We start from the raw sequence: 18,723 nt of genomic DNA on the forward strand, positions 1-18,723 counted from the left end.
AGCGTGTGGTACCTTACCATATTTCGTATTCTACCTAAGTACACCGTACCTTACGATGTTCTACAATTCACTTAAGTGCATCATACCTTACGATGTTCCTTATTTACTCTATCTCTCATCAATCCGTCCTTTTGTGTGTGACCCTGTAGGTTTTCGCGACATTATTAATTATATTAAATCATGTATTTAACATAATAAATAGTGAGTGGTATCTAGCAACACAGCATTGTTATCCAAGAAACGAAAATGTCATGTGATCTAACAAATCCTTTTGTGATAATAGTTATGTATATAATTATCCTTTTTCCCCTACGTCTATATTGAACACAAGGCATAGACTGTGTCATCCTTGTCTAGTTCAATATTTGGCCCGTAGACATTTATCCTGTTACGCAGGATGGGCAAATTCCATCTAGGTCACTCATGTCCATCAACATGCTTCGTGGAGTACCCATAAACTATCTTTATGGTCATCCAGTTACGGATAATGTTTGATGAGCAATAAAGCACTCGACTCTACATCTAGGGTCCATAGTGGTTTCAGGTCGAAGGGTGGTATACACCACTATCACCATGAGAATAACTTATGACACTTTGCATAACATTCTATATGGTATTCTCATAGCGGGTCAATCTAGTATAAATATTACTCCTAATATTCATACTTATGTTTAAGACTTGATAACTCTTTATCCATGATCCATGAGATGTGATCATCAGTCTATATACATAATAGTCTTAATGCTTTAATGTTATCCCACTTCACAACAAAGCTCGACTATGGATACTTTTAGAACAATGTCCTTATGTTTAATGAGATCTCATGATTAAGTCACACTTGATACATTAAACGGAATATCTATTCTAGGGACTTTATTAAGCAAACATAATAAAGAAAAAGCCTTTTATTATTAATAAATAGTTCGATACAAGTACCAAAAGTATTGCCTTTAGGGCTTACACCAACAGAAGAATTGTTGTTTGCTGATATTATTCACGTGGTAACATGAATTGGTTGTTGCATGATGAATGATGTGATGCATAAATGATGAGATGCGTGTGGGGATCAACTTTGTTATGTTAATGCATGTTATTTAAGAGTCATGCATCTTGGTGTACGAGCTTCAGTTCAATTTTGGTGAGCCTTGATTCTATGGTGATGGATCGTGTGCGAGTAGCTAATTCCTATTATGGGGGATTAGTGAAGTGTTACCTATGTTGATGGTAACGAGTTTTGGTGAGCCTCGATCTCATTGTGATGGATCGGGTGCGAGCAGCTAATTCCTATTATGGGGGACTAGTGAAGTGTTACCTATGGTGATGGTAGCGATTTTGGTGTGTTCTGGTTCCAAGAGGGAATCAATCCTATGATGGGGATCATGGAGTGAGATGAACCTGAGTGTTCATATTTGGTACCACATGCATGTCGAGTCGGTATTGAGTATATTGCATAAGTGTTGCATTTGTATTGGTTGTTGTTGATGTGTTGTTGGATGAGATGTTGTTGCATATGATGTTAATGATAATTGAGATGTGGTTTTGTATGACATTGATGATAATTGAGATGTTGTCATGTATGATGTTGATTATGATTTGGATGTAAGAATCTGATATATCGTTGTGCATAATTGTGTAGATGTTGTACTATATTCTTCATTCTATATCGTTATTATTGAAATGAATTATCACCCATTTTGTTTGAATGTTGCCTTTACATGGGCATCGTGCAGATACTCAAGAGTAGTATTGCTGAAGTAAGTGGAAGGTAGATCTTGGATTACTTCTTTATTTTGTCGCTTTTACTAGTGGTACCTTGCTCTGATCATGTAACATCAGATTGGGTTAAACGCTTATTTTAGTTCTTATGTCTGATTATGTTGAAGTCATAAGACTAATTTTGTTGTTGAGAATTCTTAAGATGTTGAGTTGATTGATTGCAACTCTCTTATTTTGTTATTAAAATTGAAGTTGAGACTAGATGTTATTACTTGCTTTATCTTCCATAATTGTGATGATGATTTTGCTGTAATGATATTTTAAAATGAAAGTGAGTGTGCGGTGACAAGTTATGAATATCTTATTATATGATTATATAATACCGATAAGATGAGATGGATGTCGTGTACACATTCCAGGTATGATTCAGATAAGTTGGATGTCGTATAAACATCCTTATTACAAATGTGTGTATTGAAATTAACTATTGAAACCCGTGTTAAGGAGCAGGTCATGTGTGTTATGAATGTGTGACACCCTACGTGGTTTTATTTTATAGTTAATTTATGCGATAAATTATGTGCGGGGTTTAGGGTGTTATATAATTGCTTTTAACGTAGCAAATGCAAAAGCCTTTAAGTTGATGTTGGAAGTTATGGTCCTCGTTTGAAACCGCCACGTTTTCATGAACTTAGGGTTCCACTCCTTCAAAAGGAGTTGGAATATACAAAAGGTTTGTTGAAGAATCACAAGGTTCAAAAGAATAAATATGGATGTTCAATTATGTCAGATGGTTGGACGGATAGAAAAGGTAGAACCTTGATTAACTTTTTGGTCAATTGTCCGACGGGAACCACGTTTGTGAAAAATGTCGATGCTTCTGACTATGGCAAGACGAGAGATAAGCTAGTTGAGTTATTGGACACTTTTATTGAGGAAATGGGTGAACAAAATATTGTTCAATTGATTACCGACAATGGAAGTAATTATGTAGTGGCGAGTAAAATATTAACTTCCAAAAGGCCAAACATGTTTTGGACTCCATGTGAAGCCCATTGTATAGACCTTATGTTAGAAGACATAGGAAAAATTCCAAAGGTTGATAAGGTTATAAAAAATGGAGTTAAGGTTATGGGTTACATTTATAACCACACATTTGCTTTGAATCTAATGAGAAAGATTACTGGCAATGTTGAATTGGTTAAAAATGGAGTGACAAGATTTGTTACATCTTTCCTTATTCTACAAAGGTTGCAAGAACTAGAAAGTAAGCTTAGAGAGATGTTCACTTGTGATGAATGGGTGAGTTTCAAGTGTGCCAAGGATGCTAAAGGAAAAAGGGCAACTAGTATTATACTTATGGTATCATTTTTTAGTGATGTTGTGTACACTCTTAAGATCATGGCGCCTCTTGTAGATGTGTTAAAAATGGTTGATAACGAAAGAAAACCCGGAATGGGTTACATATATGTCGCAATGGGGGTAGTGAAAGAATCAATTGAAAAAGCTTTTAATTCAAATTCAAGCAAGTACAAAGTCGTATTTGACATCATTGATAAAAGATGGGAGTGTCAACTTCATCATCTGTTAGATTCTGCAAGTTACTATCTCAATCCTGAATATTATTATGAGTAACCAGAAATTGAGAATGATCCTAAATTGGTGAGAGGCCTCCGTAAATGCATTGAGACACTTAGTGAAAGCGATGAAGTGGAAGACAAGATTTCAGTACAATTGGCACAATACAAGGTTGCTACAAGTCTCTTTGGTATAAGAGCGGCAATTAAACAAAGGTTGACATTAGCTCCAGGTAAGATGGAAGTTATTTTTTTTATAATTATTGAAATTTGGCAATTAGCTCTAGGTCGACAATTATTGTTTTTTTACTTGTGAATTTGCAATTGTTGGTTGTTAAAGTGTTGAGTTTAGGTTGCAATGCTTCAAATTACCGAAACAAGTGGGATTAATGAGCATGTAATCTACACTAGGAGATCAAGGCTACTTGAAGTTGCAAGTATATCTATGGCACAACAGATTGGGGGGTAGAAGATGATGAAGAAGATGAAGTATTGGAGGAATGTTTTGATGATATATTATCTTTTGAATTTTAAGTTTGAATTTTAAATTTGAATTTTTATATAATAGTTCTAAGTTTGAATTTTAAGATGTGATGTTGTGAATCTTGGCACAAAAACTTATTGCGCTATCCTATTTTTTTTGCATCGGCCGCTCCACTGTTAATAACTCTGTTATAAACACTACCAGTATCAAGAGACGCCAAGAAAAGTATATTTCAAACAAATTGTCTTTCCATTTCCCTTCATCATTCAAACACTGAGTTTCATTGCCTAGTTACATCTACAGCTTTAAAGACATCTTAAGTAGTACCAAAAGAAAGGTGTAGTATGGTGCTCCGAATAAGTTTTGATCAATATGATGAGTCAAAACTTATTATGGTAAGGACTCTACACTGCCGTCACAATTGCACTGTGAAACTTATTATGGTAAGGATTCTACTCTGCCTTCACAACCGCACAAATGTGACTGACTGGTCTCATGCCATAGTTACATTTTGATCAATGTGACCCACAAACAACACTTGATGCAGTTCATTCACAACAATCACAATTACACTAGCATATCACACCATTAATTTCAGAAATCAAACCTTCTTCGTGCTACATGAAAAAAACTAGTAATTTCAGGACCATAACACAAAACCAAGAGAACATTCATCTCAAAAGCATAATGATCGGCTACACAACACCATGATAACATTCCATTCAAAATAGCATAATGATCAGCTACACAAAACCGAGTGAACATTCAATTCAAAAGAACATAAATATTGGCTAAATATAAGCATTGCAATTGACCTAGAAAGACAAACAATGTATTCATAACCACCATAGTACCAAACAAATTAACATAAAATCTCATCTAACCAAACATTCAAATCATCCGGAATCACGTTTTAAAGAGTCACATTATACATAAATCAAATATACAGATGAGATTGGAAAACATGATCCCTATTCCTCCCAAATTTCAAAGCCTCGTCACCATTAAAACCTAAATCAAACTGCCGAAGCAAATCCTTCAACAACAACACAACTGAAGAATCAAACTGAGGCCAAGAAACACACAAGCTAGCCCTAAGGTTAAGAATCTGGCACCTTCCAAGAATGGCGGCACCAAGCCCATCAACAACGCTACCAGACGGATAATACTCCAACCCGCCCAACAATTTCTCCTCAACCGCCTTCTTCCTTTCCGCAGAGCTCTCCAGCTTGAATGCAACAGCTTCATCAGACGAGAGTAACCCGCGATGATTCATCGGCTGGATAGAATCGAGTATAATAACCGAATCAGGACGGATCCGGTCATTGAGTAGAACCTCAGCGACAGCGTAAGCGCGGATATCGGAGATCGAAGTACGAATGGCGGCGAGGAGGATGTTAGATGAGATGGAGTGGATGTCGATGGTGTTGTAGGGATGAGAGAGAGGGAGTTCAGGGAGGATGAGTGAGGCGGTTAGGGTTTGGTAGTTGAGGATGGTTTGGAAGAGGGAGAGAGAAGTAGAAGAGATAGCGATGATGAGGAGGTTCGGTTTGAGGGGTTGTTGTTGTTGAGGGTGGGGGAAGATGAGAAAGGGTGAAGGAAGAGGTTTAGATGGTGGTGTGAAATTGTTTAGGCCTTCTTCTAGTAATCTTGATGGTGGTGCTGCTTCTGTTATCACGTCTTCCATTTTGTTTCCTTCGAATGTTCACTGTGGGTTGTGGGTTGTGGGGAATGTGGTATTATAGATGCTAATATGCTATGCACAAGCAGCGTCTAGCCGATTCCAAACCTAGAAGGAGGAGTACGGACGGTGTGGGTTTAAAAAATGTTGCAGTCCAAGTAGGGAAAAAATGTTATAATGTTTTTAAAAAAAACTTTTAACACAAATGCTTATTATTAATCCCATGTTCCACGATGAATGATCCGTTTGAAATAAAAGATGATCCTAAAGTGAATGATTTATTTTAATTTTTAATCCATTTTTTTAAAGGTATCTTTTAATTAATATTACTTTCAATATTCTCAAAACATGATAAGGATAATTTAATAAAAATAGCATTCTCTATTTTTTATTAATTTTTTTTCTTAATTTGTTCTTTTTTTTATTAATAGTTATTTTCACCTTTATCATGTCATTTCCAAAAAAAAATCTATATAAAAAATAGATTTCTCTTGTCTTAAAACCTAAAAAAATGTGTGTTGTGTGTAGTTGATACGAAAGGAGAAACTATTCAAACTTATGAGTTGATATTGCATATTCTGAATTAGGAGTGAAAACACTTTAACCCCGAGAGACTTGGTGAGAGTGTGATGTAAGTTGATAGGTGAAGCGGTACCTCGACGAGGAAGTGCGACAGAAAACTCATTAGAAAAATCAGGAACTATAAAAGGGAGAGTGAAGGTGTTGGCAAAAGATCTCAGCAGTATCATGGTAAGAATACAAATTTTGGGAAGTGACACTTTGTCGTATAGGACATTACTTGAGGACAAACAATGAGCTAAGTTTGGGTTGTGATCAGTCACCATTTTCACTATGTTTTCGTTTCTTATCCGACAAGAAACCAAGGATTTTGAGACACTGTGTATGCATTATGGTACCATTAAAGTTAATTTTCATTCCCGTAAGTTATTTAAGCAATTTTATTAATTGTCAGTTTTATTTTGTGTTTTCGTGATTTTACACTTTGGTTGTCGTGTTTATGCCCTCCAGGTCCACGGAGAAGATCCAATGGACTCAATGCGAGAAAGTATAAAGTTCTGGTGTTTGAAAAAAGAAGATTTCCCAACTCATGAGGCCTGACATGGGCCGTATCAGGAGGAAGGCCAAGAAAGAACAAGTAATGCCCAAAATAGTGGCCTGACACGGCCGCCTGAGTCAGCTGACATGACCCGTGTCAGGTCACTTGGGGCATGTCAGCAAGAAAACAATAAGGCAGAGAACTGACACGGTCGCCCGTGTCAGCCCAAAACACTAATTTTTCAGTTTTCGGGCTTTTTCACCGGGCTTGAGCTGCAGGGACGTTTTGGAGATTTCCACCTTCTGCCAAGGGATTTTCACTATATTAAGAGAGTTTCTACAAGACAAGAGATCATCTTAGAACGAGGAGAACACAACATTGTTAGACGAGTAAGGATTACAAAGATCAAGGAATTCAGAGAGTGGAAGGTTTTCATGAGCGGAAACAATTGAAGATCCAAGTCATCCAATTACTTGTAATGTGTATTTTTTATCCTGAATTTATTTTGAACAATATGAGTAGCTAAACCCCAAATGCTATGGGGTGTCCCTGATTTAGAATTGTAATTACTATGAGTTTATAATTGCATTTATTATATTGTTTTTACGGTAATCTTTTGATGTGCTTAATGATTTCTCTTTCGGACCAATCGAGATTATTGTATGGTTATCAATAAGGCTGGACCGTCATTGATAAGGTTTTCATTAGATTACTCTGCAGTAGATATCACCTAGGACTAGGGATATCTTCTATGAATCAGAGTGTTCTTGATATACTAAAAGCTTAACTTCACCCTAACTACCTATGGACATAGAAATTAGGGTAGAATGATTAAAGGTTTTCTCATTAAGGACTTGGTAGAAAATACCCATGAGAACTGGTAGTAATTGATATTTGTTGATGCAATAGTGACTCAGAGTTGTTACAGGGATAAATCATACACCTTCCCTGGAATTGTTCCCCATGCCTTACAAACCCTTATTTTTTATTATTATTTTCCTTTTCCTTTATTTTTATAATTTTGAATTTAAAAACACCAATTATAATTTTTGTTTAATTGAACGATGAATTGAACTCAATATTAACTTGTAGTCCTTGAGATCGACATTCGGGGAATTTCCCCTTTATTACTATAATAGGCAAAATAGTACACTTGCTATTTTTCCGATCAAGCATACACTGACAAACGTAAACTATTATATCATTGTGACATTATACTTGAAATCTCGTCACATGACTTTATTTTGCGAACACACCTCCCTAACTCGGGGTCTTCTTGAGTAGGAACATATCAATCATCATTTCAGTTATCAATCTCCAATGGTCTAGATGCACTTGATTCTAGGACAACATTATTCTTCTACCTTTTAACAGTCTTCAACTTGTCACTAATCATCTTTGGTGCTTATGGCTTCTTATTTGCAATTGGTTTCTTCTTCATTGTTGGAGTTTTTCTAGACTGGTGATGGATTTAAGTCCTAATATTGTTGCTTTTGAGATTAATGGTCCACAACCTCAAAAGAGGCTATCATATCTCTAATTACTACATCAATTGCAAGGTCATTCCATGCATTTGTCACACCATCAATACATGCAGTATCCTTAGTACCTGGAGTAGCTACCACACAATCAATACATACAAGACCCTTAGTACTTGTAGTAGCTCCCACATCATTAGTATATTTAGTATTTGCAATACTTGTAGTAGATCCGCCATCATCTTTCCCTTACTTCTTGGAGTTTTTCTATGCACCAGACAATTTACAATATAATAGTAATATGCCAGTCAGTTTATAATACAACAACAATATACCAGGCAGTTTATAATAAATGATCAATTACATTTCTTTTCAAATCTTTAGGGTCCTATTTATTGATTTGACATTTCCTTGAGTTATGACCAAAGTTATCATACTTGGTACATCTATAACCTACACCAGGTCTCCTCATCCTTGACCATATTTCATCATGCTCTCGAAACCTTAATTTCTTAGGTTTACCCAGACCCTTCTCATGCTTTAGTGGTAACATATCTTCAACTTCAACATTGAGCCACATGATGAATATGTTATAATACAACAACAATATACCAGGCAGTTTACAATAAATGATCAATTACATTTCTTTTCAAAGCTTTATGGTCCTATTTATTGATTTGACATTTCCTTGAGTTATGACCAAAGTTATCATACTTGGTACATCTATAACCTACACCAGGTCTCCTCATCCTTGACCATATTTCATCATGCTCTCGAAACCTTAATTTCTTAGGTTTACCCAGACCCTTCTTATGCTTTAGTGGTAACATATCTTCAACTTCAACATTGAGCCACATGTTCATCCCATTTATGGGACTTACATTGTTTCCATAATGTCACTGTGTCGCTGGCATTGATCTCACTTTTTGACATACTCTTGGGCCTCTTAGACCATGATCATCCAGAAATACCTTGCTCTCTGGTGGTGTAATCCCTAGAGGCCAATACTTTTGGTACTTGTATCGAATTATTTATTAATAATAAAAGGTTTTTTCTTTATTATGTTTGTTTAATAAATTCCCTAGAATAGCTAGCCCGTTTAATGTATCAAGTGTGAATTAATCATGAGATCCCATTAAACATAAGGACAATATTCTAAAAGTATCCATAGTCGAGCTTTGTTGTGAAGTGGGATAACATTGAAGTATTAGGATATTATGTATATAGATTGATGATCACATCTCATGGATCATGGATCATGGATAAGGAGTTATCAAGTCTTAAACATGGGTATGAATATTAGGAGTAATATTTATACTAGATTAGCCCACTATGAGAATACTACATAGAATGTTATGCAAAGTGTCATAAGTTATTCTTATGGTGATAGTGGTGTATACCGCCCTTCGACCTGAAACCACTATGGACCGTAGATGTAGAGTCGAGTGTTTTATTGCTTATCAAACATTGTCCGTAACTGGATGACCATAAAGACAGTTGATGGGTACTTCACGAAGCATGCTGAGGGACATAAGTGACCTAGATGGAATTTGCCCATCCTGCGTAATAGGATAAATGTCTAAGGCCCCAATATTGAATTGGACAAGGATGACACGGTATATGTAACACCCCAATAAAAATAAGATAATTATTTAATTTAAGTTAATATTATATTTATTAATTTAATTAAGTAATTGGAATTATTGGATTATTATTGAATTATTATTATTATTGGAATAATAATTATTGGAAAGTATATAAGTGGGAAATAAGGAAAAGAGTTCATTTTTGAGTAAAGAGGGTTTTTACGTGAAAAGCAGAGAAGCGGCTGAAAAGTGGAGAAAGGGCAAAGGTTGGAGAAGAGAAAAAGCTTGGAGCTCAAAGATTTGCCGGATTAATCAGGTAAGGGGGGTTTATCGTCGTTTAATGGGTATTATAGATTAACATGTAATGGGTAGTGATAAACCGTTGATTTGACCCTAATTGGGATGTTGAATGCTGAGAAATTGTGTTGGATAAGTTGTGTTAAAGTTGTAATTGAATCTGTATTTGAGTGGGTTGTGATTTTCCGAACGTATCGCTTCTTACGGAATTGGAATCGGAGGTCCGGAAGTCCTCCAACGGCGGAAAATGCGGAGAATTCTGCATTCTGCTTCGTGTTAGCGCAGGAACAGCTTTCTGTCTTGCGTTAACCGGTTAACCCAGGGTGTTAACCGGTTAACACTGTATTGAATTATAAAGTATTGCTGTTTTGTCTGCGTTAACCGGTTAACCCAGGGCGTTAACCGGTTAACACTGTTATGATGTCTGAGAAATTGCTGTCCTGTCTGCGTTAACCGGTTAACCCAGGGCGTTAACCGGTTAACACTGTTGTAGTTGGCCAGAAAGCGTGTTCTGTCTGCGTTAACCGGTTAACCCAGGGCGTTAACCGGTTAACACTGTTGGAAATTAGAAAAATTGATATTTTTAATGTTGTGAACATAATTGGTGATTGGCCTATATCGGTGGGTGACATAGTAGGGATTGGGTTACGTTGTGAAGTAATATTATAGTGAATTTGATGAGAAATCTTGTTGGGTTTATGTTATGAAGTGTCGATACAAGTATGACTGAGTTGTTAAGTTGTTCCGTGTACGGAAAGTTGTTGAAAATACTGAGTTGTAGGCTTGGTGAGCCAAAGTTGATTGTAAGTTGATTTTGTTGAAAACATTGTTGTGTTGCTATTATTATTATGTTGTCGAAAATTTAAAGTCGTGTATGCCATGTACATTCATATGCATTAAGTCGGAGCTTTGCTCACACCACGTTGGCCTGGATTGGCAAATTTTAAGTTGAAAGTTGAAGGCTTATGCCTTGATGCCCAATAAAATGGCAATGATTTTAAGTTGGGAGTTTTACTCCGAATGGTACCACATGCATGATGAGTCGAGTCTCATTAGAGTTGCATTTTTGTTGGTTTGTTGTATGGCGTAAAATATGAATGGATGTATTCTAGTATTATATGTGTGTTATGTGTTGGGTGTTGTGTTGATGTTGAGTATGATTGAGTTGATATTGCCGTTGCTGAATGTGTAATCTGAGTTGGGTGATGAAACGTGTTAAATTACTTAATATTGCATGATATTTTATAATGCTTATTATATCGATTGAGGAACTCACCCTTACAATTATTTTTCAGGTAACGAGCAGTGATTGAGTAGAAGCTAGTGCTTGGAGTCTAGTGTAGTCTCCGTAGTGGGTCATGCTCTGATAGATGTAACATCGGGACAGGATGTTTTAATTGTTTTATTGTCGGTTGTTGACCCATTTTTCATGTAATATGTTATACGTTTTGAATGGTTGATTTGATTTCTATCCGCTGCGAATTATGCAAAAATGTTATTTTGATTAAATAAAGAGCATGACAGTTATTATGGTGTGAAGTAGTTGTGTGACACCCTTGATTGCATATTTACTCTGATTGATATGTGTTATTTTAATTATATATTCGGGGTATTTTAGAAGGGTGTTACATTAGTGGTATCAAAGCAGGTTGGTCTGTCCGGCCAGTTGTCGTGTCGTTACTGTCTAACAATTATGTATTGTTACCAATCTAACCTTAAGTTGTGTTGTAATGATAAGTTGAAATGGCTGGAAGGAATGACGCTGCAATGGCTGCCGCAATGCAAGCGATGGCACAAGCTGTGCAGAACTTGCCAAATGCTGGTGGAGATGCTGGATCACGTAGCTTGGCGACTTTTCAAAGAGAGAATCCGCCGGTGTTTAAAGGGAAGCATGATCCAGATGCAGCCTTGGGATGGTTGAAAGAGATTGAGAGAATCTTCCGTGTTATGGATTGCACTCCAGCTCAGAAGGTTCGGTATGGTACTCACATGCTAGCAGTCGAAGCTGATGACTGGTGGCTAGAGACTCACGAGAGGTTGACCGTGGCAGGTGAAGTCATTACTTGGGATGTATTCCGTAGGGAATTCCTGAGAAAGTATTATCCGGAAGATGTCCGTGGTAAGAAGGAAATCGAGTTCCTTGAGCTGAAGCAAGGAAACATGTCTGTCACTGATTATGCTGCAAAATTTGTGGAGCTGTCCAAATTTTATCCTCATTACACTGGTGCTGGTGCTGAATTTTCAAAGTGCATCAAGTTTGAAAACGGATTGCGCTCTGAAATTAAGAAGGCTGTTGGGTATCAGAAGATACACATTTTTACTGAATTGGTTGATAGCTGCAGGATATTTGAGGAAGACAATAATGCTCATTACAAGATTGTCAGTGACCGCAAGGGAAAGCAACATCAAAACCGTGGCAAGCCGTATGATGCCCCAGTGGGAAAAGGGAAACAAGGAGCTGCTCCGGCTCAGAGGACTAGTAGGGGAGGTGCTCCTGCTGGTATAGTTTGCTTCAAATGTGGTCAGGCTGGTCATAAGAGTAATGTATGCACTGCTGAAGTAAAGAGGTGTTTTCGCTGTGGTAAGACTGGTCATGCAATAGCTGATTGCAAGCACAAGGAAATGATTTGTTTTAATTGTGGCGAAGAAGGGCATATTGGAAGTCAGTGTCAGAAGCCAAAGAAATCTCAAACTGGAAAGGTGTTCGCGTTGACCGGAACTCAAACCTCCAGTGAGGACAGACTCATCCGAGGTACATGTTTCATAAATAGTACTCCTTTAATTACTATTATTGATACCGGTGCTACACACTGTTTTATTTCTGCTAACTGTGCTCGAAGACTGGATTTAAAATTGTCCGCTTTGGATGGTGAGTTGATTGTTGAGACCCCAGCTAAGGGATCAATAACTACTTCTTTGGTATGTTTAAAATGTCCTTTGTCGATCTTCGATAGAGATTTCTATGTTGATTTAGTATGTTTGCCGTTGGATGGGATGGATGTAATTCTTGGTATGAACTGGTTAGAGTATAATTATGTTCATATAAATTGTCATCATAAGTCGGTGAGGTTTTCCACTCCGGAAGAGGAAGGAGTTGACTTATTACCTTTCAGAGAGTTGCGAAAATTGATGAAAGAGGGAGCTCAGATGTTTTCTTTGATGGAGACGTTGTCGGTTGAGAGTAAAGCTAAGATTGAGGAACTGTTAGTGGTGGAGGAATTCCCTGAAGTTTTTCCTGATGAAATTCCTAGTGTGCCGCCAGAGAGGGAAGTTAAATTTACTATTGATCTGGTACCTGGTACTAGGCCTATTTCGATGGCACCGTATAGAATGTCGGCATCTGAATTGTATGAATTAAAGAAGCAATTGGAAGACTTACTTGAGAAGAAGTTTATAAGACCAAGTGTGTCACCATGGGGAGCTCCAGTGTTGCTAGTAAAGAAGAAAGATGGTAGTATGAGGCTTTGTATTGATTATCGACAATTGAATAAAGTAACGATCAAGAATAAGTATCCACTACCGAGAATAGATGATTTGATGGATCAATTAGTGGGTGCTTGTGTGTTCAGTAAAATTGATTTGAGATCGGGCTATCATCAGATCAAAGTAAAAGATGAAGACATCCAGAAGACAACGTTCAGAACTCGGTATGGACATTATGAATATTCTGTGATGCCTTTCGGTGTGACTAATGCGCCGGGAGTATTTATGGAATACATGAATCGTATTTTCCATACTTATCTGGACCATTTTGTGGTAGTATTTATTGATGATATTTTGATTTACTCTAAGTCCGAAGAAGAGCACAAGGAACATTTGAGATTAGTGTTGGATGTTTTGAAAGATAAGAAATTGTATGCGAAGCTGTCCAAGTGTGAGTTTTGGTTAAGAGAAGTCAGTTTTCTCGGCCATGTAATTTCAGGAAAAGGTATTGCTGTAGATCCTTCCAAGGTCGAAGCTGTATTGCAATGGGAGACTCCTAAGTCGGCTACCGAGATTAGAAGCTTTCTGGGATTAGCTGGATATTATAGAAGGTTTATTGAAGGATTTTCTAAGTTAGCACTTCCGTTAACTAAACTAACTGGTAAAGGTAAAGCTTTCGTGTGGGATGTTCAGTGCGAAGAAAGTTTTAATGAATTAAAAAGGAGACTGACGTCGGCGCCGGTTTTGACTTTGCCAAATCCGGAGGAACCGTTTATAATTTACTGTGATGCTTCATTGATGGGTTTGGGAGGTGTGCTCATGCAAAATAATAAAGTAATTGCTTATGCGTCGCGACAGTTAAGAATTCATGAAAAGAACTATCCTACGCATGATCTTGAACTTGCTGCTGTGGTGTTTGTGCTAAAAATCTGGAGGCATTACCTTTATGGTTCCAGATTTGAAGTTTTCAGCGATCATAAAAGTTTAAAGTATCTATTTGATCAGAAAGAGCTGAACATGAGACAACGTAGGTGGTTGGAATTGCTTAAGGATTATGATTTCGGTTTGAATTATCATCCAGGAAAAGCAAATGTTGTGGCCGATGCTTTAAGTAGAAAGACCTTGCATGTGTCAGCAATGATGATTAAGGAGTTGGAATTAATTGAGCAATTTCGTGATATGAGTTTGGTTTGCGAAGTAAACCCGCAGAGTGTAATGCTAGGAATGCTAAGGATTAATAATGATTTTATGGATAGTATCCGAGAAGCACAGAAGTTGGATGTGAAATTAGTAGATATCCTTAATCATTGTGGTCAATCAGAGAAGAGTGACTTTAAGATTGATGCGAGAGGTGTGTTGAAATTAGGGGAAAGAATTTGTATTCCTGATGACGCGATTTTGAAAAGAAGCATTCTAGAAGAGGGTCATAGAAGCAGTTTGAGTATTCATCCAGGAGCTACTAAACTGTATCAGGATTTAAAGAAAATATTTTGGTGGCCCGAAATGAAAGAAGATGTGGCTCGTTTTGTGTATGCGTGCTTAACTTGTCAGAAGTCAAAGATTGAGCATCAGAAGCCGTCTGGGCTAATGCAACCGTTGGCTATTCCAGAGTGGAAGTGGGATAGTATCAGTATGGATTTTGTTTCTGGTTTACCGAGGACAAGTAAGAATTTTGAAGCTATTTGGGTGATTGTTGATAGATTGACGAAATCGGCTCATTTCATTCCGATCAGAATGGATTATCCGTTAGAGAGATTAGCTGAGTTGTATATTGAGAAGATTGTAAGTTTGCATGGTATTCCATCGAGTATTGTTTCGGACAGAGATCCTAGATTTACATCGAAGTTCTGGGAAGGTTTGCAAAGGGCTTTGGGAACTAAGCTGAGATTGAGTTCTGCATATCATCCGCAGACTGATGGTCAGACTGAGAGGACGACTCAGTCATTAGAGGATCTTTTGAGAGCTTGTGTTTTGGAAAAGGGAGGCACTTGGGATTGTTATTTACCTTTGATTGAGTTTACTTACAACAATAGTTTTCATTCGAGCATTGGTATGGCGCCGTTTGAAGCTTTGTATGGTAGGAGATGTCGGACACCTTTATGTTGGTATGAGTCCGGTGAGAGTGTTGTGGTGGGACCGGAGATTGTTCAACAAACTACGGAAAAGATTAAGATGATTCAGGAGAAGATGAGGATTGCTCAGAGTCGTCAGAAGAGTTATCATGACAAGAGGAGGAAGTCACTTGAGTTCCAAGAGGGAGATCATGTGTTTCTTCGTGTTACTCCGATAACGGGTGTTGGTCGAGCTTTGAAGTCAAAGAAGTTGACACCTCGATTTATTGGTCCTTATCAGATTTTGGAGAGGATAGGAGAGGTAGCCTATCGTATCGCTTTACCGCCGTCACTTGCGAATTTGCATGAGGTTTTTCATGTGTCTCAGTTGAGAAGGTACATTCCTGATCCTTCGCATGTAGTCCAAGTGGATGATGTACAGGTGAGAGATAACCTGACTGTTGAAACATCACCTATGAGGATCGAGGATCGAGAGTTGAAGCAGTTGCGGGGTAAAGAGATTGCCTTGGTAAAGGTAGCTTGGGGAGGACCAGCAGGTGGCAATGTGACTTGGGAACTTGAGAGTCAGATGAAGGAGTCTTATCCTGAGTTATTCGCTTGAGGTATGTTTTCGAGGACGAAAACTCTTTTAGTAGGGGAGAGTTGTAACACCCCAATAAAAATAAGATAATTATTTAATTTAAGTTAATATTATATTTATTAATTTAATTAAGTAATTGGAATTATTGGATTATTATTGAATTATTATTATTATTGGAATAATAATTATTGGAAAGTATATAAGTGGGAAATAAGGAAAAGAGTTCATTTTTGAGTAAAGAGGGTTTTTACGTGAAAAGCAGAGAAGCGGCTGAAAAGTGGAGAAAGGGCAAAGGTTGGAGAAGAGAAAAAGCTTGGAGCTCAAAGATTTGCCGGATTAATCAGGTAAGGGGGGTTTATCGTCGTTTAATGGGTATTATAGATTAACATGTAATGGGTAGTGATAAACCGTTGATTTGACCCTAATTGGGATGTTGAATGCTGAGAAATTGTGTTGGATAAGTTGTGTTAAAGTTGTAATTGAATCTGTATTTGAGTGGGTTGTGATTTTCCGAACGTATCGCTTCTTACGGAATTGGAATCGGAGGTCCGGAAGTCCTCCAACGGCGGAAAATGCGGAGAATTCTGCATTCTGCTTCGTGTTAGCGCAGGAACAGCTTTCTGTCTTGCGTTAACCGGTTAACCCAGGGTGTTAACCGGTTAACACTGTATTGAATTATAAAGTATTGCTGTTTTGTCTGCGTTAACCGATTAACCCAGGGCGTTAACCGGTTAACACTGTTATGATGTCTGAGAAATTGCTGTCCTGTCTGCGTTAACCGGTTAACCCAGGGCGTTAACCGGTTAACACTGTTGTAGTTGGCCAGAAAGCGTGTTCTGTCTGCGTTAACCGGTTAACCCAGGGCGTTAACCGGTTAACACTGTTGGAAATTAGAAAAATTGATATTTTTAATGTTGTGAACATAATTGGTGATTGGCCTATATCGGTGGGTGACATAGTAGGGATTGGGTTACGTTGTGAAGTAATATTATAGTGAATTTGATGAGAAATCTTGTTGGGTTTATGTTATGAAGTGTCGATACAAGTATGACTGAGTTGTTAAGTTGTTCCGTGTACGGAAAGTTGTTGAAAATACTGAGTTGTAGGCTTGGTGAGCCAAAGTTGATTATAAGTTGATTTTGTTGAAAACATTGTTGTGTTGCTATTATTATTATGTTGTCGAAAATTTAAAGTCGTGTATGCCATGTACATTCATATGCATTAAGTCGGAGCTTTGCTCACACCACGTTGGCCTGGATTGGCAAATTTTAAGTTGAAAGTTGAAGGCTTATGCCTTGATGCCCAATAAAATGGCAATGATTTTAAGTTGGGAGTTTTACTCCGAATGGTACCACATGCATGATGAGTCGAGTCTCATTAGAGTTGCATTTTTGTTGGTTTGTTGTATGGAGTAAAATATGAATGGATGTATTCTAGTATTATATGTGTGTTATGTGTTGGGTGTTGTGTTGATGTTGAGTATGATTGAGTTGATATTGCCGTTGCTGAATGTGTAATCTGAGTTGGGTGATGAAACGTGTTAAATTACTTAATATTGCATGATATTTTATAATGCTTATTATATCGATTGAGGAACTCACCCTTACAATTATTTTTCAGGTAACGAGCAGTGATTGAGTAGAAGCTAGTGCTTGGAGTCTAGTGTAGTCTCCGTAGTGGGTCATGCTCTGATAGATGTAACATCGGGACGGGATGTTTTAATTGTTTTATTGTCGGTTGTTGACCCATTTTTCATGTAATATGTTATACGTTTTGAATGGTTGATTTGATTTCTATCCGCTGCGAATTATGCAAAAATGTTATTTTGATTAAATAAAGAGCATGACAGTTATTATGGTGTGAAGTAGTTGTGTGACACCCTTGATTGCATATTTACTCTGATTGATATGTGTTATTTTAATTATATATTCGGGGTATTTTAGAAGGGTGTTACAGTATATGCCTTGTGTTCAATATAGACATAAGGGCAAAAAGGGTAATTGTGCACACAAGTATTATCACAAAAATGGATTTGTCAGATCATATGACATTTTTGTGTCTTGGGTAACAGTGATGTGTTGCTAGATACCGCTCACTGTTTATTATGTTAAATATGTGATTTAATATAATTGTCAAAGTCACGAAAACCTATAGGGTCACACACAAAAGGACGAATTGATGAGAGATAGAGTAAATAAGGAACATTGTTAGGTACAATACACTTAAGTGAATTGTAGAATATCGTAAGGTACACAGTTAAGTAGAATACAAAATGTGGTAAGGTACCACACATTTAAGTAATTTTCGTATACCATAAGATATGGCTCACATACACATAAGCGAGCTTTTTAGCTTGCAGCCCACACAAGTGGTTCTTTAAATAGAACCCTTGTACAAAAGCATTTCACTTTATGAAATTTTGTTTCTCTCTCTCTCTCTCTCTCTCTCAATCAATCAATCAAAGCCTTCATTCGTAGCAGCTAGCACTGAGACTGAAGGAATTCGTTCCTGTGGACTGGAGTAGAGGCGTTGTCACCATTCAATGCTCGTGATCACTCCTTAGACCTGCATCAAAGGTTTCAATCGCCACAAGAGGTAACAATTTCTATTACTGATCATGCTCATTCGTAAGGATCACTAAAGGAAAAAAAATTAATTTCCATTGCGTTTTGGATCGCAATTTTCCTTAACTCTTAGCATCTTTTTGGCCAATGCCCTAGCCCCTAGGTGTTAACTAAATATCCCTCGTGCACTTCCAGAATGATGTATATA

The 18,723-nt window shown here is 37.4% G+C and overlaps 3 protein-coding genes across 3 annotated transcripts; 2 read left to right on the top strand and 1 right to left on the bottom strand.

Moving 5' to 3' along the window:
- The first annotated feature begins 2,499 nt into the window (after nucleotides 1–2,499).
- LOC127122955 (uncharacterized) lies at nucleotides 2,500–3,683 on the top strand. The gene is made up of 3 exons (XM_051053228.1): nucleotides 2,500–3,241; nucleotides 3,356–3,526; nucleotides 3,634–3,683. The coding sequence occupies exons 1-3, from the start codon at nucleotides 2,500–2,502 to the stop codon at nucleotides 3,681–3,683; spliced, it is 963 nt and encodes a 320-aa protein (XP_050909185.1).
- Nucleotides 3,684–4,713: 1,030 nt separating this feature from the next.
- On the bottom strand, nucleotides 4,714–5,628 carry LOC127119196 (uncharacterized). Its single transcript, XM_051049382.1, has one exon. It carries the CDS (start codon nucleotides 5,462–5,464, stop codon nucleotides 4,715–4,717), a length of 750 nt encoding a protein of 249 aa, XP_050905339.1. The 5' UTR covers nucleotides 5,465–5,628; the 3' UTR covers nucleotide 4,714.
- A 5,991-nt stretch (nucleotides 5,629–11,619) lies between these two features.
- Nucleotides 11,620–13,011, top strand: LOC127119197 (uncharacterized; the record flags this gene model as incomplete). The annotated part of the gene is made up of 2 exons (XM_051049383.1): nucleotides 11,620–12,168; nucleotides 12,229–13,011. Coding segments are annotated over exons 1-2 (1,332 nt in total), but the record flags the coding sequence as incomplete, so codon positions are not given.
- Between the last annotated feature and the right edge of the window lie 5,712 nt (nucleotides 13,012–18,723).

Source organism: Lathyrus oleraceus, chromosome 2, assembly GCF_024323335.1.
Source record: "Lathyrus oleraceus cultivar Zhongwan6 chromosome 2, CAAS_Psat_ZW6_1.0, whole genome shotgun sequence".
Taxonomy (NCBI): Eukaryota; Viridiplantae; Streptophyta; class Magnoliopsida; order Fabales; family Fabaceae; genus Lathyrus; species Lathyrus oleraceus.

Excerpts from the sequence above, each read along its gene's own strand:
- LOC127122955 (XM_051053228.1), top strand. The coding sequence starts at position 2,500 with ATGTCAGATGGTTGGACGGATAGAAAAGGTAGAACCTTGATTAACTTT. Across the intron at positions 3,242-3,355 it reads AGCTTTTAATTCAAATTCAA|AAATTGAGAATGATCCTAAA; the intron begins GCAAGTACAAAG and ends ATGAGTAACCAG. Across the intron at positions 3,527-3,633 it reads AAGGTTGACATTAGCTCCAG|TGTTGAGTTTAGGTTGCAAT; the intron begins GTAAGATGGAAG and ends TGGTTGTTAAAG.
- LOC127119196 (XM_051049382.1), bottom strand. The coding sequence starts at position 5,464 with ATGGAAGACGTGATAACAGAAGCAGCACCACCATCAAGATTACTAGAA.